The 21,748-nt window shown below is 35.0% G+C and overlaps 1 protein-coding gene across 5 annotated transcripts in view; it reads right to left on the reverse strand.

Moving 5' to 3' along the window:
* The window catches only part of RAB3GAP1 (RAB3 GTPase activating protein catalytic subunit 1), a 117,630-nt gene that overhangs the window by 26,037 nt on the left and 69,845 nt on the right, over positions 1–21,748 (reverse strand). For all 5 annotated transcript variants that reach the window (XM_046018988.1, XM_046018992.1, XM_046018990.1 and 2 more), the window contains 9 exons: positions 21,642–21,710; positions 20,138–20,211; positions 17,085–17,177; positions 16,453–16,622; positions 14,541–14,630; positions 12,368–12,540; positions 11,049–11,103; positions 10,445–10,804; positions 877–1,014 (listed from right to left, as the gene is read on the reverse strand). In XM_046018988.1, coding sequence (XP_045874944.1) covers positions 877–1,014; positions 10,445–10,804; positions 11,049–11,103; positions 12,368–12,540; positions 14,541–14,630; positions 16,453–16,622; positions 17,085–17,177; positions 20,138–20,211; positions 21,642–21,710 — 1,222 coding nt within the window. The remainder of the gene's footprint in view (positions 1–876; positions 1,015–10,444; positions 10,805–11,048; positions 11,104–12,367; positions 12,541–14,540; positions 14,631–16,452; positions 16,623–17,084; positions 17,178–20,137; positions 20,212–21,641; positions 21,711–21,748) is intronic.

Consider the following 21,748-nt stretch of genomic DNA (forward strand, 5'->3'; position numbering starts at 1 on the left):
GAGGCCATCAGAGGTAGCAGCAAGTCAAGGAGGAAAATCTGGGTATGGGAGACAGTTCAGAGTTATCAGCAGGAGGCACAAGGAAAGCCTATGGCCCACTAAACTACCCACTTGGTTGTTTTATTGTTGTTGTTTTTAATATACATTGTTTTACCTTGGCTTTCAAGAATAAGTAATTCAAAAACAAAAGACCTTTTCTCCTCCCTGGGGTTTTAAGCTAGTAAGCTAAATGTCACCATTCTCTGAATCCTCTATGTTCTAATACAGGCCTATATTTAAGCTTAAAATAATCTTCTCAGGTAAAAATGCCCACTCATCCTAAAAGGTGACTCTTCTGAGAAACCCTCCATGACCACTCAATAAAGTCAGTCACCTTTCTGACACTGCCTTCATAAGTGAATGTCATGTTATTATTTACATATATCTCCCATATATATTATGTACATATATTACATACTTCAACAGATTGTAACTGAGGATAAGCATTGTATCTCCTACTTATCTAATCACACAAGTCACAAAGTAGGCAATCAAAAGGTCTGTTGAATGAAGCAGCCTACATTAAATCCTAAGGGTTTAGCATTGAACTGATTAAACACACACAAAGAAGAAAAACATTCCAATGCACACAAAGAAATGATTCAATTCTCAAGTTTCGACTACGATTCAAAGATTGTTCTTTTCTTTTTTTAAATTTAAGAAGCAAGTCTGGCTACGACCTTTAGGAGATAAATGTAGGTTGCTGTAACTACTAAGAAATCAAAACGTTTAATAAAAAGGACATTCAGGCCTTCACACCACTTTAGAGAGTGACTTTCACAGCTTTATCCCAAAATAGCTCAAAATAGACTCCCAAGCTCTGACAGTGTGACCCACCTTAAAAGACTCCATATCTGAAAGCAGACAGGCACTCTGCATGCGTGCTCGTAGGTGAGCCCCTTCTGCTGATGTACCTAATTTAGCCAGAACCTCCGACTGCTCTTCTAGCAGATCTTCTGTCATAGGTGCTGGTTCCTGTGAAGCACAAAAGGACAAATCTCATGAATAGCTTTTTTCTTTTTCTTTTTTTTTTTTAGAAAAAGCAGAACTATAAAAATAGAATAAAGACAGCAATTATATCAGCTCTAGCAGTCACAAGATCTGTATTTAAAAGAATTTAGAGAAATTCACAAGTTTTTTTGGAACCCACATAAAAAATTAACAAATTAGTAATAGATATGACTTTCAGGATCCCCCCCAACAACAAATAAGATTATGGGGCGCCTGGGTGGCTCAGTGGGTTAAAGCCTCTGTCTTCAGCTCAGGTCATGATCCCGGGGTCCTGGGATCGAGCCCCACGTGGGGCTCTCTGCTCAGCAGGGAGCCTGCTTCCCTTCCTCTCTCTCTGCCTGCCTCTCTGCCTACTTGTGATCTCTGTCTGTCAAATAAATAAATAAAATCTTTAAAAAAAAAACCAAATAAGATTATCATGTCTCCCTTGACAGGATTAATAAAAGACAGAGGAATCTGGGTGCACTGAACATTTTCCTGCCTCTTAATTTGTAAGAAGTGAAGTCTTAATGATATGCTTATATACGCCATCACAGTTACAACCAGGCTTTCATTGTAACTCATAAGAGAAAAAAACTTGATGAATATAAAAATTAAAATATAGGCAAATTAATTGAATCCCAACTAAAAGACCCCAAATAACTCAGTTTAATGTTGGAAAAGCTGCTTTGAGTATAGGTTCCAAAAATATTCTAATTACTAATTCCCACAGGAAGTTTCTGGACTTTTATTTTGAGAATCAGAGGCATTATAGATTTTAATGGTAACCCCAAATAAAAAAGAAGCTAAGGCAAACCTAAAGGAAGACACAACTATAGAATCATTATGAACATTCCAAGCTGTTCAAAGGCTCTTAGGAAAGTTCTCTAAGAATTGATTCCATTAGATTTTATATCTGAAATATGAAGCACTCAACAATCCAGAGACTAACCAAACAAAACTTGCCTGCTTCATTGTTAAAGCCAAAAAAAACTTTTCTATTCCTAGATAATAACATAAAGCCCAATAGAAATAACTGTTTAGAGCATCTTGCCAATAAATACATTCCTTCTAGATTTCAAGAACTTACTATAAAGCAGGGAGTTAGAGCCCCAGCACTAGTGACATTTTAGACAGGATAATTCTTTGTGGTGAGCTTGTCCTATGCATTGTAGGATGTTTAGCAGCATCTACTGCCTATACCTTTTCGAGGGCTACAGCACTACTCCACCTCATGACAATCAGAAGTGTTTCTAGACATTACCAAATATCCCTGGGGGGCAAAAATCACTCCCCAGTTGAGAACCACTGCCACAAAGATAAATAATTTTCACAAATATCTGTCAAAAATAAATTAAGAGCATGGTAAAGCTATGGCATTCAAAACACAAAACAAAAAACAAAAGAAAATAACTTTTCTTCTACTATCCTCATTTTTGAAACAAACCTAAATGGGGCACTTTCACACACTGCTGAGGAGAAAATAATGGATAAACTTTTCTAGATGACAATCTGGGAATCAATACACATCATTAATGATCATATTCTCTGACCCAATAATCCACTTCTAGAAATAGCACCATAGGATTACTTATAATAGTGTGATAAATGGAAAGAATCTCAATGTACAATAATAGGAAAATTGTTTGATATAGGAAAAATGGAAAGAAACTGCTCTACCAGTGATCATCTGTGGATTATAGAATTACGAATTTTTGTTTTCTTTTATGTAAAAAGAACATGCATCACATTTTAATTAAAGTCTCACACTGATACTCAGGGTTGAATAATAATAGGTAAGGCAATATGACACAGTGGTTAAGAGCTTGGGCTCTAGAAACAACATGCCTATGTTTGAATCCCAGCTCTAGGACCCTGGACAATCACTCAAGCTCTCTGTGACTCTTTCTTGTGAAGAAAAAATCCTGGCACATATTCAATAAGTGTTAGCTAGCAATTGGAAACAAAATAGTTAGGTCTTAATTATAACCTCCCAGTGATATCAAATACCCCAAATTTAAAAATTATATAAACAAGAGCAGAGGCCTTCAGTCTCTTCATTAGGAAGACTGTCCTATAGCCCTGAAATCTCAGGATGGCAAGAAAGAAACAAGACATTGAAAAGATACTGATACCCCTCCCACCTGGAAATCTCAAGCCAACTGTAAGTAAAGAAGAACAGATTACAAGGAATATAATCAGCAAGTAGCCCGAGGACCATACACTTTCATATCTACCACTTCTAAATATGCCCAAAGCTTTCTCAATATACATGATCTCATATGATCATGGAGAGGAGGTCAGAGCATTCTACAACTGATGAAACTCAGGTACAGAGATATGTAACCTTGCCAAAATCAAGTGGCGAAACTCAAGTGTCAAACTGAACACAGAATCTCAGACATCTATCTGATGCTGACTTTGAGAACTACTAGTTTGGTTCAATCCACTAGTTAAGGACTCTTGCTCTAAGAGATTCTCCACAGGTTTCTCTTCTAGCCCTGCCTCTCGAATATTAGGTAAAGTCTTTGAGCTTTTCCTAGCCATAAATTTTAGGTTGAGCTATGTCTATAAGAAAGAACTATGAAAGTGTGCTTTAATTCTTATGAAGCAAGGATCTATATAAAGTCTTTTTTGTGTGTGTGTGAAGTGGGCAACTGATTAATGGCATATTTTAAGATAACTTCGTGAAATTTTAAGTATTTCAACTGAGGTCATTTTGAATTTCAACCATTTATGTAAATACACATACAATGATTATAATTTAAGTGAGATTAACTTTAAAGTAAGAAAGTAAAATAGACTAAAAATCTGCCCTGATTTGACTAAATGTAAAATATAAAAATGAATTTTTAAATACATACGATGTATGCTGAGAAAAAATAAGTTTAAATTATTCCAGATTTATATAATAAATTTGAATATAGAAAAGGAATCATCTAAAATGAATGAGGGGGGTAAAACCTTTTGAAAAGAAATAATGCCTGAGCTTCCAGAACAACTTTCCTGGAATCTTCATTAACCCAATCAAACCAAGACAATATAGTTATGTAACTAGATCATTAAAAATAAGGAATACTATTATTAAAACTTGGAAAGAGAAAAAATATAATAAATTAACCTTTGCTGGATATTTACATGCCAAATGCTTTAAACATATGTGGTTTAATCCTTAACAGCCCAGAATATAAACTACTATTGCTTTTAAAATACTTAATATTTGATTATTAAACAAATAAACAGGGTTTTGAACTGGAGATATGACAGAGGAGAAAGACACTTCTTCTGTCAATCATTGATCATAGAACCACTTAACTTTTTAAACCCCTTTTGTGAAGTATAATTGACATAGAGTAATTTAAAAGGTACATTTGATGAGTATACACCCATGAAACAATCACCAAAATCTAGATAATGAATATATCCATCACTCCTCAAAGTTTCCTTATGAAAAATGAATGGATTAACAAACTATGGTGTATCCATGCAATGGAACACTACTAAGCAATACAAATGAATGAACCATTGATACAGACAACAATATGTATGAATCTCAAAATAATTATGCTGATAGAATTCCTATACATACAAAATAAAAATGAATAAAATTTACATAAAATTCTAAAAACTGCAAACCAACCTATTTTTTTAAAAAATATTTTATTTATTTATTTGACAGAGAGAGATCACAGGTAGGCAGAGAGGCAGGCAGAGAGAGAGGAAGGGAAGCAGACTCCCTGCTGAGCAGAGAGCACGATGCAGGGCTCGATCCCAGGAGTCTGGGATCATGACCTGAGCCGAAGGAAGAAGCCCAACCCACTGAGCCACCCAGGCGCCCCCAACCTATTATTTTTATTAGAGCTCAAAACAAAGCTCAGAAAGAAAACACAGCCTGTACTAGCAATACTGTTTTTTAAGTGGTGTGCCAGAATATAAATCTAGTTCTGGTAGATTCCAAAACCAATATCTATACCACAAGACCTCAATGCCAACTGCATGCTCCCATACAAAATTAGATTAACTATACACTTGTTTTATAGTATTAGAGTATTCTTTCCCGATACTAAAATTTAATAATGAAATACCTATAAAATATAATTTACTTTTAAAAGTAAAAAATGAACAAAAAGCATACAGCCTGTCAAACAAAAAAACTAACCTTGTAAATGATAGCCACCTGGCATAAAATAGCATAAGCATGGATAAGAGAGTTATTATCAAACATCCCAATATCCAACTGCATAATTATTGAAATTAATCAACCCATTTTAAAATATACAAACTCCTGGGGCATCTGCGTGGCTCAGTGGGTTAAAGCCTCTGCCTTTGGCTCGGGTCATGATCCCAGGGTCCTGGGATTGAGCCCCACATTGGGTTCTCTGCTCAGCCGGGAGCCTGCTTCCTCCTCTCTCTCTCTCTCTGCCTACTTGTGATCTCTCTCTGTCAAATAAATAAATAAAATCTTTAAAAAATATATATACAAACTGCTTAAAAACTTCTAAGTAAATCCTTGCATCCTGAGAAGCAATACTAGCCACTTATGTCTTATAAGAAAAAGTGCTCAGAAAAATAAAAGCTAAAAACTAGGTGCTTACTGTATACTAGACACTGTGTTCACTTATTATGTGCTGTTTCACTTAAAATTCACAATTAGCTTAATGATAAACTCAATATGCAGAAAAGCACTGGATAAAATATAACACCTGTTCATGATAAAAACTCTCAAAAACCAGGAATAGAAAAGAACTTCCTTAATATGATAAATGGTAACAACATCAGATACGCTCAATGATTATTTTTTGTTTTCCTCCTGAAATTGAGAGCAAGAGCAGGTATCCATACATTAATCAATACAGTACTGGTGGTCCAGTACAATAAAGTATGAAAAAGAATTAAAAAGTATAAAGGTTAGAAAATCAAAATTCAAATTGTCTATATTAACAGACAGCATGAGTATATATACAGAAAACTCCAAATAACCTACAAACTGCTGGAAATAATATGTAAATGTGCTAAGGTTGCTACATCCAAAGTCTGTATGCAAAAATCAACTGTTTCTACATTTCAGGGAAAAAAAATTTTCAATGGAATTTTTTAAATGCCATTTATAACATTTAAGAAATAACAAAAACTATGAATTAAATCTAATAAAAGATGTGCAAAACCTCTACATTGAAAACTATAAATCACTGATAAGGGAAAGTAAAAGAAACCTTAAATAAAATGAAAGGTATTTCATGGTCATGGAACTCAAAATAGTTAAGAGGTCAATTCCCTCTAAATTAATTTATAAATTCAATGCAATATGGAATAAAATCCCAGCAGGATTATTTTATATGTGAAAAATGACAAGCTGATTCTCAAATTTACATAAAAATACAATGGACAGCCATGATAATCTTGAAGAACAAAATTAAAAGATTTATACCACAAGACGGAAAACCGTAAGTTACAATAATACAGTACCTTATTGGTACAAGGACAGACAGTAGTGGAGAGAATAAATAGTCCAGGTATAGACCAAAACACATAAGATCATATGATTTACAACAAAGACACTACTGCCATTCTGTGGGAAAAAGCAGTTCTTTTGAATAATGGTGCTGGAACATGATTATATATATATCCTTACAGAGAAAAGACAACCTTTTCCTCATACCAAACACAGTCAATCTGAGGTGGGTCACAAATATAAATGCAATAGGTAAAATAATAAAGCTTCCAGAAGAAAACATAAGAGACTATCTCCAGGACACTAGGGTAGAAAAAGATTTCTTAAAAGGGAGACAAAGCCCTTTGCACATAAGAAGAACATTGACAGCACAGACTTTATTAAAATTAAGAATGCCTATTCAACAAAAGGCATCATTAAGAAAATGAATAGACAAACCGTAGACTGGAGAAGTTATCTATAATACACGTATCTGGCTAAAAACTCATGCAAAATACATGAAGAAACAAAGCAAAACAATACCCAAAAAACCCAACTTTTAAAAAATAGGCAAAGATTCTGAATAAGTACTTCACCAAGGAGATATGCAAATGGACAATATATAAAATACAATATATGAAAATGTATTCAGGAGCATCACTCACCAGGGAAATGTAAAAACATGGGATACTACTACATATCCACCAAAAAGCCAAAAATTAAAATGACTGAAATAATCAAGCACTCAGAGAAGACTCAACATAGCAGACTTCAGACTGCTAGCCTCTGAAAGGCCTGTTTGCAAAGTTGACCCTCTGCTGGCATCTAGAAACCTGGATTCTGACAGGGTCCCCACCATACTCAGAACTGATAAAAATGGCACAATGTGCCTAAATTATTTGTGCAAACGATACGGTTTATGCTGAACACCTGCTTTCCTTCTGGTAATCTGGAATTAAGGTACATGCTAGGTGAGGGGTGCCAATGTGACCAGCCCCCCAAGGAAAAACTCGGAGCACTGACCCTCTAAAAACTCCCTCTGGTAGACAACATTTAACATGTAATCATAATTTATTGCTGGAGTGAGAATTAGGCATATGCTGTGTGACCAAACTAGGAGAGGACTCTTAGAAGCCTGTGTGATATCTTCCAAACTTTATCCCATGGGCTACTTCCTATTCCTGATTTTGCTTTGTATCCTTTCACTATAATAAATTATTGCTATGAGCACAACTATATGCTGAGTCCTGTGAGTCCTCCTAGAAAATCATCAAACCTGGGACTGGTGACACACCAAATGTTAGGGATTATGTGGAATCAACAACAATTGTTATACATTGTTGGAGGGAATATAAACTATTCAACCACTCTGGGAGACCATGTGGCAATATCTACTAAAACAAAAACATATTTCTACCATATGGCAAAAACAATTCTACTCTTAGAAATTTATCTAAAAGAAAATAAGTGCCTACATTCACCAAAAGACACTTAAAAGAATGTTCATGTATTTGTAATAGCTCAAACTATAAACAACTCAAATTCCATCAGCAGGTGAATAGCAAACTATGGCATGTTCACATAACAGATTACTATAAAGTAATAAAACACACACACAAATAATGACTCATGTGACAACATGGATGAATCTCACACATGGTAGTTTAAAAAAGGTTCAATGCAAGAGTAAGAAATGCATGACTGCCTTTATGTACAAAAGAGTAAGCAGAACATAATGCATGTATGAGATTCAAAAACTGACAAAATTAACCTATGGTGATAAAGTCAGAAAAAAACTTACCTGAAGGGGAGTACTGGGTTATGCTATCCAATATACCAGTTATTTAAATTTAAGTAAATTTAGTAAATTTAAAAAAAAAATCAGTTCCTCAATTGCATTAGCTACCCTTCAAGCACTCAATGGCCACAAATGGGTAATAGCTATAGTACTGGACAGGATAGACAGAAAATGTCCATTTCTGTTTTCACAGAAATTTTTATTGATCAGTATTGTTCTAGGATGATGGGAATTTTCCACATCGTGATCTGGATGGTAGCTACCTGAGTTTTCAAAAATGAAAAAGCTCACCAGCAGTAGACCTAAGATTTGTATACTTTATATATAGTTTATAAATCAATAAGTAAGCAAATGTCTTTTAAATGACAGGAGAAAACATGTACAACATATATAACGAAGAATCTATATCTAAAATATGAAGGACTAATATAAATCAGCAAGGACAGGTCAGCAACCTAAAGGAAAAATGACAGGAAAGTCAAAGAAAAAGATGGCCAATAAATGTACTAAATGATGCTTAAGTTCATAAAAAATCAGAGAAAACAATCTAAAACATAGAGATACTACTTTTGTCCATTATACTGGTAAAAATTTACATGACTGGTAACATCAATTACTTATAAAAAATTAAATAAAATATGAATATAAGTTCCATGAGTACAAGAACCTTACTGTCTACTGCTAAATTTCCAAGTTCTAGAACAGTGGTTGGCATATATTAGGCACTCAATACAGGTTTGTGTGAGGAAGGAACTGAGAAAGGAAAGTTGAGTAAAGAACAGTATTCCCTCATTCCTATATACGCACCAGTGACCAGAGTATTAAAAAGGCACAGCCTTTTTGAACAGGAATTTTGTAATTTGTGTATCTGCTTATCTAGCAAATCCATTTCTTATCTCTTCCTTAAGAAACATTCATATGTGGGAGTGCTTGGGTGGCTCAGTCAATTAAGCATTTGCCTTTGGCTCAGGTCATGATCCCAGAGTTCTTGGATCAAGGCCCATATCAGGTTTGCTGCTCAGTGGGGAGTCTGCTCTCCCTCTCATTCTGCCTCTGTGCTCTCTCTCTCTCTCTAATAAATAAAGTCTTTAAAGAAAAATTATTCCAGTGTGAACATACAATATGTGAAAAACTGCAAGAGTTTGTACTGTAGCACTATAATAGCAAAATAACATACCATGCATTAAGAAGGGAATGGTTAAATAAACTATGTCTCTTCTACGCCATGAAATATTATGCAGCAATTAAAAAGGAGTAAACTAGACCTACATGTAATGACATGGAAAGATCTCCAAGACATACTAGGTTAAACAAAAAGTTGTACAACAATGCATACAATTAAAAACAAACAAAAAAGAGGTGCCTGGGTTTCACAGTTGGTTGAGCTTCTGACTCTTGGTTTCAGCTCTGCTCATGATCTCAGGGTTTTAAGATCGAGCTGAGCGATTAAGAGTCTGCTTTCTCCCTCTTCCTCCGCCCCTCCCCACTACTCTCCCTCTCTAAAATAAATAAAATCTTAAAAAAAACAAATCCCAGACCAAAAAAATCCACAAAACTATGTATCTTATGTATACACATATATATACATCAATATATAGCAATATATAGTAACAGGTATAAGGAATTATAACCCAAACCAGTAACAATGGCTACTTCTAGAGATGTAAGCTACCAGTGAGTAGTGGCTTTTACTTTTTTCTAGATTGAGCTTTTCAGAATAAAATGTATTCACGTACTTATGTAAAAATAACCCAGTGGAACTACTGTTCTTCCTTAGGTGTTGAACTGTTGCTGTTTTACTTCCTAATGGTGTAAAGTGGCTTCAAACTGTATTTTTGAACAGACAAAACTAATCAAATAAATTAAAGGGTTTTTACTTTTGTTCCTTCTCAATTTCTGGGTTTTGTTTCTTAAACACCTGTGTATCCACCACGCATTTTAAGAAATAACATATCACCTTAACCATGATGAATTACTATTACTCTAACTTTAAAACATTTCTCAATTTCAGAAATGATAATACCTGAAAGCCCCAATAGTTTATTTAGATTTGAAATCTTAGATCTTTGAACATAGCTTATTTAAAGAATTGCTCCTACCCAAAGCAATCATTTCCTACTAGGATAAAGATACATTAACAACAAAATAAAAACAATTAAAACTTAAAGAGCCAGTCCATATCCTACCTGGGTCACTGGAATATAGAGAGGTTCTCCATTATGTAGCAGTGTGAGTTTTCCATGCTGATATAGTCGTCCTTCCGGTTTTAAGCTTGTCATCTCCTTAGGCCCTCCTTTCTTGGCACTCTCTTGTCCGTTTCCCTTAAGTTCTTCAGTATCACTTAGGCATTCAAAAAATTCTTCTTCACTGTCACTCCAAGAATCCCAAGATTTTCCTACCTCTCCCTTTTCCTTATCCATATCTTTTAGATTATCTGGCCCCAGCTGGTCTCCAGCTTTTCCAGCATCCCCTGGATACATATCTGAAGTATTTGTCTTTCTCCCTTCATCACGGGCCTTCTTTCTTTCAATACAACAATTTAACATCTTAAGAAAAAAGAAATAACATTTATATTTAAATTAGTTAAGTAAAATAAAAATCTATCCACTACTTCAATATTTAATTTGCCTTCTCCACCCCTTCCCTGGACCCTGTTGTGAATGACAGTAACTATAAGTAACCTACAGCAGCACGAGGAGACTAGCCTATAATTCATTACTATATTTAGTATTAGAATAAATTCCAATAAATTAAGACCATATTTAGATACTGTCATTGGGAAATCTTTACCTGTAGTTTCTGATGTAGTAAACAACATCTTAGATCTGGGGGTCCATTTGCTAATCTATCAAATAAAGCAGTGGGAAAAGTTTTAGTAAAATGGCTCCAGGTATGCAAATTTCTTACACGACTACAAGTTTCAGCCATTTGATAAGAAATCAAAACTAGATTTCAACAGGTAAAATAACAAAGATGGGGCAAATAAGAATAAGAAATCAAAATTTATTTTATCCTCCTGGTACAACAACAACAAATATATTTTTCAAAGCATGAAAGCAAAGTAATAATAGCTCTCAAGTTAAGAGAAACTTAAAATGAAGAAATGTCTCTAAATCCACCCCAGGAAGTAGCTAGCATACAGTATTTCATACCATACAAAACAGATTAGATTATATATTCAGTTCTCAATTATTATAGTGGGTTTTCAGTATTAAAAACCATTCATTTCACCTCTCTTTTGCCAAGAGGAGTCTGAACTGCCTCTAGTTCTAAACCACTAAATTCCCAAAAATTGGCCAAGAGATAATCCAGCTAAGCAGTGACTGGCAAATGAAATAGTTTTTGCTCAATCACCAATTTATATTCCTCATATCATAATTCTGCCTTAGTACATGTAGATGAGCAGTAACTTATGCATTATTGAAATACATGGGAACTAAACTCTTCTACTGCATTAAGTGAAATGTCAACATAAATTCCACAAAAAAATTACAGATAATACTGAGTATCTGAACTTACAAACTCTAAAATAGTTTTCTCTTCAACTATAAGAATTTATGTTCACACACACACACACACAAAAGAATTTATATTCACTACAAAAGACTCAGAAAAATATATAAATGTATAAAGGGCAAAAAAGAAATTTAATTTTACACCTGGGAAAAACTGCTGTTAACATTTGGCTTTATTTCTTCCCCATTATGTTTTTATAAACAGATCAGCAAAACTGAAAGCACTTGGTATACAAAATACTATATTCTACTTTACTACAAATATTATGATCATTTTCTATGTTACTAGAGATTCTTGAAAAACAACAACAACAACAACAACAACTTGTAATGGATCCATTAACTTTCCATTGTAGACATAAATCATGATTTACACCATTCTTTTATGTTTGTACTTAGGCTGCATCACCTTTTTTCCCCTATTATAAATTTGCTTTGAGTATAAATGAACACCTTTGAGTATAAATCATGTCCAAAGTTTATTACAGCTTTCTTAGGGTGGATTTCCTAGAAGAGGAGAATTAATGGGTCAAAAGACTAATTATGCTAACAAACAAAAAACCTACATATACAAATGAAAATTGAAATTTTTACCCTGGAATCAGAAAATTGTTTTCCCATCTGAAACGCATTTCAAGAACAAATTCCTGCCAGAGGTGTGCCACTCCTTTTAATCCTCCATGGTAGAAATTGATCATACAAAGACACAAAGCCAATTTGTATGTTAAACTGTCAGATGGTGCAGATTTGAACTGATTGTAGAGATTCTGGATTTAACAAAATAGAAACAAAGCAAAACTTGTTAACAACATATTTGCAGGAGCGCCTGGGTGGCTCAGTGGGTTAAGCCTCTGCCTTCAGCTCAGGTCATGACCTCAGGGTCCTGGGATCTAGCCCTGCATCCCTGCATTGGGCTCTCTGCTCAGCAGGGAGCCTGCTTCCCTTCCTCTCTCTCTGCCTGCCTCTCTGCCTACTTGCGATCTCTGTCTCTCTGTCAAATAAACAAATAAAATCTTAAAAAACAAAAATATTTGCAGGTATAATCAAAAACTGTGTGGGGAGAGATGTTAATACTAAAATTAACCTATCCTACCAAACTACCTTTTATTAAAAGCTTAATACATTACTATCTAAACTGTTCTTAGGCAGTACCATGTTTTCAAAATTTCTGCAAGGATCAAAAGACTGATGCTACAGTTTAGAAAAGCTAAAGTCACAACTTTCAATTTCTTCTGTGGGAGCTTTAAGATGTATTCCAAATATGTTTTATTTAATCTTTTATTTTTTTTTAAAGTTTTATTTATTTGGGAGAAAGAACACGAGAGAGAGAGAGCACATACATGTGTGAACACGAGTGTGGGGGAAAGGGGACAGAAGGAGAGGGAGAAGCAAACTCTCTGCTGAGCAGGAAGCAGGACGTGGGGCTCCATCCCAGAACCCCAGGATCATGACCTGAGCCAAAGGCAGATATCTGCTTAACCAAATGAGCCACACAGGCATCCCTTAAAATCTTTTAATTATGAGTATACATTTATTATCAAAATCAGAAACAGAAAATCAGAACTGTATAAACTGAAAATATAAAGCCTCTGCTTTTCCTTATTTCATGAAATCTACTTCCCAAAGTAACCACTGAAAATAGTTTGATTTATCTCTATGCCTGTCACTTAAACATCTCATTTCTCAATTTATTAAAGACCTAGATATGGAACACATGAAAATTTTACTTCATTTTACACATTTTACTTCATTAGAGTGTTCCACTCACTGTCTGGTTTTGAAATACAGAGAAGAAACAATGGCAAAATATCAATTTGATAATTTTATAAAAAGTCTAAAATGAGGGAAATCCTACAATCATACACAATATACTTATTTTTTCACGGTTTCCAGAAAAGTTTTTGCCACCCAAAATACATATTACGGTCAACGTATCATAATTTGACTGGAGGCCATGATCTCTACTCAAGCTTTCCTAAAGTGATTTTTTTTAACTTTTTTTTTTTTCCGATTTTATTTATTTATTTGACAGACAGAGATCACAAGTAGGCAGAGAGGCAGGCAGAAATAGAGGAAGGGAAGCAGGCTCCCACCGAGCAGAGAGCCAGATGTGGGGCTCCATCCCATGACCCTGAGATCATGACCTGAGCCAAAGGCAGAGGCTTTAACTCACTGAACCACCCAGGTGCCTCCCTAAGGTGATTTTTAAAATAAAAAGATCCTTGAGGAGCTTGGGGTGATTCAGTAGGTAAAGTGGCCAATTCCTTCTTTTTTTTTGAGAGGGGAAAGAGAGAGAGACAGAGAGAGCTCGCAAGCATGAGCAAGCGGAAGAGACAGGAGCAGAGGGAAAAGCAGACTCCCTGCTGAGCAGGGAGCCTGATGTGGGGCTCGATCCCAGGACCTTGGGATCAAGACCTGAGACAAAGACAGATTTAACCAACTGAGCCACACAGGCACCCCAAAGTAGCCAACTCTTCATTTTCACTGAGGTCATGACCTCAGGACTCTGGGATAGAGCTCTGCATTGGGGTCTGTGCTCAACAGAGAGTCTTCTTGAAGATTCTCTCTCCCTCTCCCCTCTGCTCTCCGTGCCCCCCGCCACCTGGTCATATGAGTGTGAGCCTGCTCTCTCTCTCAAATAAATAAATAAATATTTTAAAAAATTAAATTAAAAAATAAAAAGTCCTTATGCTACTAAACTAGCAATATAGCAACCCCTTAGAAATTCAATGCATTTTAAATATTTTAATATTAAACTCCAACTTACATAATCTTCACTCCCTGATACAGGATTATTGTTGTCTGTGGAAGAACTTCCATCTAATGGTTTCTCAGAAGCAGCATCAGGGAATAAGAACTTAGAGAGAAAAAAAAAAATAACCACATTTCAACCAAATTTCCTACTTTGTTAATATTCATAATCCATATAAACATTTTATTTTTTCATGGTTTTGATATTAAAGCAACGGCAATGTGCTTATAGTACTGACCATGGGTTCTACACTTTATCAAACATTTTGCTTTTCTTTGAAAATATGGAGTTTCAGTGATAAGTCAATTTTAGAAATCAGAGATTTTTCTTAAAACCACCTGGTTTTGTAGACTTAAACAAAGCAAAACCAAAATCTCTTCAGTACTATCCATGGTCATTAAATTTCTGAAAAAATATTAGACAAAACCTAAGAGAAAAATTTTAAATATGCATATATCCATGAGGCTCTATGAAGTTATATAGTCCATTATATATTAAGAATATGATATGTAAGACCATAACTTTACGAGATACCCCTAGAAAGTGGGAGGTAGTCTAAACCTATAATGACCAGTTCATCTTTTCCACGTGGTTCCTGTTTATGTGTGTGTAGGAATGACCAAAAAAAAAAAAAAAAAAAAAATCCAGTGCCTATAATAACTAGAATAAAATCTCTAAGGATATATTTTTAAGAAGGAGCCTTCCCAGGGTGGCTGGGTGGCTCAGTCAGGTAAGTAGCTGACTCTTGGTCTTGATCTCAGGGTTGTAGGTTCAGGCCCTGCATTTGACTTCCCAGCATGGAATCTCCTTTAAAAAAAAAAAGAAGGGGCCTTCTCTACAGAAATTTATTTTCAGTCCTTTTATCACTGTTCTTCTCAAGTGTTTTGTTGTACTGCTGACTTGTGATTCCTTCTACTATGCATACTATGCCACATATTACAGGAGACTTTTTTAAATTTAGAGGAACTACTCTGTACCAAACCCCACTACTAGGTACACTTACAAATAATATCCTAATCTAAAACCACTGTGTAAGGTAAATATTACTGCCCATTTCTTACAAATACACAAGCTTAAGATCTGGTTAGGGGTCTTATTCAGATTAATGGCTGGGATGACATTAACATCAAGTTTCCATGCCCAATATTTTTTTCATTGCACTACTATAAGGTTGTTTCCAAGACTGCCTTAATGCACAAATTGCCAGAAATATGATTATACCTACAATTATAGTAAGAATAGCCATCATTTACCAGAGGCCTATTATATACCAGGCAGTTTAACTGATGGTCCTTTCATCCTCCAAACAATCTAATAGGGTTTTACTAGCTTTATTTATAGACGACAAAACTGAAATTAAATGACTTACTCAAAATGGTATAGTAAATCAGGATTAACCATGGTGTGTGTGGTTCCCAGGCTAGGCCTGTTCCACCACTCTATACCTAGGAGACACCTTAGCTCTTTCTAGTACTTACCATTAAGCTTTCCCCAGACTTTTGTGAAAGGAAGCTTTCAAAAATCTAATTCTGATGTTGACCTTCTGCTTCAAATAATATTAAACTGCAAGATGAAGCCCAGCGTTTCAGCACTGTTCCTGTTTCTAAAACCTTCTCTTCATGATACAACTCAAGTGCCCTTCTTTATGACACCTTTCCAACCTAATTTCCACTGCCCAGACAGAGACAGACACATCCTCTGCTGTGTTCTCACAGCCATTTTGCCAGACTACTCCCACGCAACATGGTATTGTACCTGTGGTTTATTTTCCGTCTTCCTATTAAACTAGTGGGAATTTTCTGAATGTGCAGACTTTGTTTTACTCATTTTATATTCCCAATCCAGTGCTTGCCACATAGAAGGGACCAGATCGATAATGAATAAATGAGTATGCATACAGACATAGAAAGATACTACATTTCGTTACCAAGAGAATCATATTGAGGACATCATTATTCAGTGGTGACTCTTCTACACCTCTGTGTTTTCGTATTTTCTTCTTTGCAGTGTGTACCATATTTGAAACTGATAATTTATGAATTGGAACTGGTGCTGGCTCTGTCAACTTTGACAAAGCATGAGTTATATCAGCAATTTCTATAAAAAGAATAGAAACGAAGAGAAATTGTATCACCAACCTTAGCAAGTTAAAGTGATGAGTAAACTGTTGATTGTATAAAATATTTTAGTTACTCTTTTCACTGGAATTATATGGCCTCAGAATTATAAAATTGTAAGACACATATTCAGCTTTATATGCATCCATAATGACAAAGGTATAACACAAATTATTTCTCTCTAGAAGTTCAAAAATAAACCTCTAAAACCATGCTTTTCAAAATATCTTACATTTTTGGTAGAAAGCCCTTATTAAACGTGCTTAATTTTTAAGCTCAGAGTATAGCCTGGAGAGAAATGGCAGCACTCTAGCCCATCAAAACTTGTTTTTCCATCTTAATTCAAATGTGAAAATAGATGAAAAGTTACTGGGAAAATGCCTAAGAAAAAGGGTTAGATGTTTGAAAATAACTTAAAAAAAAAGAAAACAAAACAGGTCACCTCTCCCTTCTTCCTCAAATGTGGATCGTCCAAGAATCTCATCAGTTGACTCCTTTCGACGGCAAATTTTAAAGAATTCAGTGACAAAATCACCTACAGAAAAAATATTACTCATTTTTGACACTTAACTAAAAGAAATCAGAACTATAAATTAAAATACACATCTTTTCAGAAAAGCTATAAGTAAGATATGGTAAAAAAAGAAACCATTCAGTTTCTCCACCCAAGACAAAAATTAATCCCATTCCAAAAGTAACCTGCTCTTCCCTTCTCTCCATGCCCCAGGATATTAAAAAAGTTTTTCCTTAGAATTCCTTCTAGAATGAAAGGAAAAGTAACAGTACCTAGTAATACTAAGCACTTATTATGTGCCGGAAGAAGACAAATAGTATCTGTTCTTAATGAGTTGTAGAAGTAACAAGAATATTACTATATGCACACATTGCCACCTTAACTGCCACCCTTCTAGAATTCTGGGTCCATTAAAAAAAACTAAAAAGAAATTCTCATCCTTTCACAAAGATGGTGCCAAAGGCCAAGAAGAAAGCCCTTGCCCTTCCCAAAGAAGCCAAAGTAAAAGCTTTGAAGGCCAAGAAAGCAGCGCTGAAAGGCATCCACAGTCACAAAAAAAAGGATCCACAAGTCATGTACATTCCAATGATCCAAGACACTGCATCTCCGAAGGCAGTCCAAATATCCTCAAAAGAGTGCCCTCAGGAGAAACAAATTGAATCACTATGCCATCATCAAGGTCCCCCTAACTACTGAGTCAGCCATGAAGAAACTAGAAGACAACAACACACTTGTAGTCATTGTGGATGTCAAGCCCAACAGGCACCAAATCAAACAGGCTCTGAAGAAGCTCTACGACACTGATGTGGGCAAGGTCAGCACCTTGATTAAGCCTGATGGAGAGAAGACGTATGTTTGACTGGCTCCTGACTATGATTGCTTTGGATGTTGCCAACAACATTGGGATTATCTAACCTGAGTCCAGCTGGCTAAATCTAATTTTTTTTTTTTGCCACAAAAAGAGAGAGAGAGAGAAAGAAAGAAATTAGGAAGATATGTTTCTAGAGGATTAAGAAATCATGTAGCGCAGTTATTTCAGCTTCAGCTGCATGTTAATCATACACTTCACTTCCTTTCATGTTAATGGTACACTTCCTAATCATTATTATAAGGGGAAAAGGTTGGCTGTCTTCTGAAGAGCTGCAATGAGACATTTGTACAAAGAAACTAAGTTTAACAGGAACTATCAGTACCAAAACTATTAGACAATACAAGATCGCAAGTATATCTAAGTTTTAGAATTTTTTTTTTTTTTAGAATTTATCAACCAGTTCTGAATAAATCTAGAACACTTTCTGAACCTCTTCAGAAAAGTAAAATAATCCTATAATTCAATCATATAAACTATATGATTCTAGTTAATTATCTATGACTACATAATCCTTTAATCTCATCATATAAACACATGAAGTCAAAGAGATAGGGTAGGATCATGGAACGAAATATTAAAATGAGAATACTTTAAATTCTAAGGTCCTCTGCAATTATCACAGAAGTCAGTGGACGAGAAACAATACGGAACTAGGAAACAATTTAGTAAATAAATTTAATAATTTAATAATCCAATGATTTAACGAGAGAAACTATTTGTTGAGCATTTACTATACAAAAGGCACTGTATTAAATGTGATACACAAAGACACACATAATTTTATTTGATCCTCTCAATAACTCTATGCATATACTATTATCTCTATTGTACTGACACCTGAAGAAATTAATGAAACTTGTTCAAACTGGCAGACCTAGGATTTAGAGTAAGGTCTAACCAATTCTTAAACTCTTGATATTAACCCTCCACTGTCTCCTTAAAAAATACCCCAAGACAAACTCACCAATGGCAGGAATTTTACCTTATACATCTTTGTATTCACCATCATGTAGTTAGCAAAAACGGCAACTGCTAATTAGCATTTAATGAATAGCATATGATGAATTTTAAAGAACCCAAGAAAATAATACTTTAGAGAAATGCATCATTACTGTCATCAATAAATATTTAGTAACTCCATTAGCTGGATGGTAATATATCAGGTTATATGGAGTAAAGGTAGCCTATATGAAAACAGAAATGAACTATCTTCGTATGTACTAAATATGAGAGAAAAAGAAGGAAAGACTCATTAAGGAGATGGGTTCAAAAGACTTCATGAAAGACACACATCTACAAAAATGATAAAAGAAAGAAATGCCAGACATGGGATATAATAACATTAACTTGAAGACAAATCAACATTTTTTCAAGTTATTTCTAAGATTTCACTTGATCCTCTACACCTCTTTCCCTCTATCAGAAAATGGGTTTCCAGATGTGGAACAACTCTATGGAAGGGCTCTAATTAGATAATCCAAATCAGTGTTCTTCCTTTCATATACCACAGCTCCAGAGGATGGCAAAAGGCACAAAGTGCTACACTAACAAGAATGGAAGATGCAAACTACCACAAGAAGAAAAAAAGGGAGTGACGTAAAAGCCTTAGAAGATTAAAACTCAGATCATGAGAAAATATGTGAGAATTCTGAGCTGTAGACTGCTTAAAACTAAAAGACAAGAAAGAAATCCTGCTAGTGCTATTCAAGACTTAGTAGGACTCACTGCTGTTGGCAAAGTTTTCTTTTTTAGTGGTATTTACCAAGAAGATCACAAATGTTAAAAAAAAAAAAAAAAGGGGGCGCCTGGGTGGCTCAGTGGGTTAAGCCGCTGCCTTCAGCTCAGGTCATGATCTCGGGGTCCTGGGATCGAGTCCCACATCGGGCTCTCTGCTCAGCGGAGAGCCTGCTTCCCTTCCTCTCTCTCTGCCTGCCTCTCTTGTGATTTCTCTCTGTCAAATAAATAAATCTTTAAAAAAAAAAAAAAAAAAGTACCCTTTTGGTAGGTGAAATAAAGTATAAAGAATACATTCAGTCTTCCTAATTTGAAAGATGGGCAGATTGGTGGGGAAGGAACATAATTTCAAGAAAGGAACATAAGCATGTCTTACCTAGCAAACATTGAGGATTCTCAGCTTTTCGAACTCTAACAGACCAATGGGGAGCCTGAATAGGATCCAAATCACTAAAACACAAAACAAATATAAGATCCTAATTATGACAATGTGCAACTCATTAATTTATCAAAATTCAGTCTAATTAATTATATAAAAGGACAAGCAATCCATCTTGCCTCCCTTAAACTTACTGTTATTCAGATGATCAGGCCATTTGGATAAGTTTTTAAAAACCCAGAATCTTAAGAAATCAAAAGTTTATAGACAAAAAGACACAAAAAGAAAAACCACAATCAAAACAGAACAGAGGGGCACCTGGGTGGCTCAGTGGGTTAAAGCCTCTGCTTTCGGCTCAGGTCATGATCCCAGGGTGCTGGGATTAAGCCCCACATTGGGCTCTCGCCTCAGCAGGGAGCCTGCTTCCCCTCCCTCTCTGCCTGCTTGTGATCTCTGTCAAATAAATAAATAAAATCTTAAAAAAAAAAAAAAAGATGTGTTCCCATAAAAAATACTGAATCATTATGCTGTCCATGTGAAACCAATGTAATGTTACACGCCTATTACATCTCAATTAAAAAAAAAAAAGTATACACCCCAAAATGCTAACTGGCCATTTCTTAAGTAATAGGATTGCATGCAGTCCTTATCTCCTTCTTTATATGTCTAAATTATCTGATTAAGAAAGCTCATGTTACTTTTATCAACAAATACAACCCATTTATTTTCTGATTAAGAAAGCTTATATTACTTTTATCATCAACAAATACAACCCACTTATTTTAACTACAACAAAAAAAGTGTCCTGCTTCTCACTGTTCTGCATCATGCGTGAGAAGGTACTAAAATCGTGTTCCTCTTTCCCTACATTCTTCCTAGATATTGTTTGCTATAATTTTTTAGTTGTTTCCATTGCACAGGACTATATGACTGGGATGCTTCATTATTTATGGCACTAAATGTTCAAATATTACTCCTACACATTCTAATGACAATCACCTCTTCAAAGTATTTTACCAAATGCTTCTAACTAGCTAAGAAAAGTTCAACAGAATTATGCACTGTATCTCTGTTTAAAGAGATCTTTGCTAAAACAAAGTAAGACTGAGATTGTTCAGGGTAGGAGGGATGGTTCAATAGGTGATGGAAATTAAGGAGCGCGCTTGTGATAAGCACAGGTTCATGTATGGAAGTGTGGAATTACTATGCTGTATACTTAAAACTAACAGAACACTGTATGTTAACTAACTGGAATTAAAACAAAACTTAAAAAATTAGAAACTGTACATTATCCCTGAACTAAAGATCACATTCCCAGGGTCAACAGCTTAAAATACATCTCTAATACATGTCTAATCAGCCTAAAAAGTAACCTTTGAAAGTAAAAAATCAACCAACCTAAATAGAATCTGATAGAAAAAGGAAAGTTACTAATCACTTGGTAGTTAATTTATTCTACTGAAATGTCTGAATCTCAGTATACTCTTCTTAACATACTTACGAATAAACATCATTATCCACAATGATACCTTCAGTCAGGTGAGGCCATGTAGTTGCTAAATGGAGTTCACTAAAACAAATAAAACATAAAATAGATCCAAAAGTTTT

The sequence above is a fragment of the Meles meles genome, chromosome 9, assembly GCF_922984935.1.
Source record: "Meles meles chromosome 9, mMelMel3.1 paternal haplotype, whole genome shotgun sequence".
NCBI classification, from domain to species: domain Eukaryota; kingdom Metazoa; phylum Chordata; class Mammalia; order Carnivora; family Mustelidae; genus Meles; species Meles meles.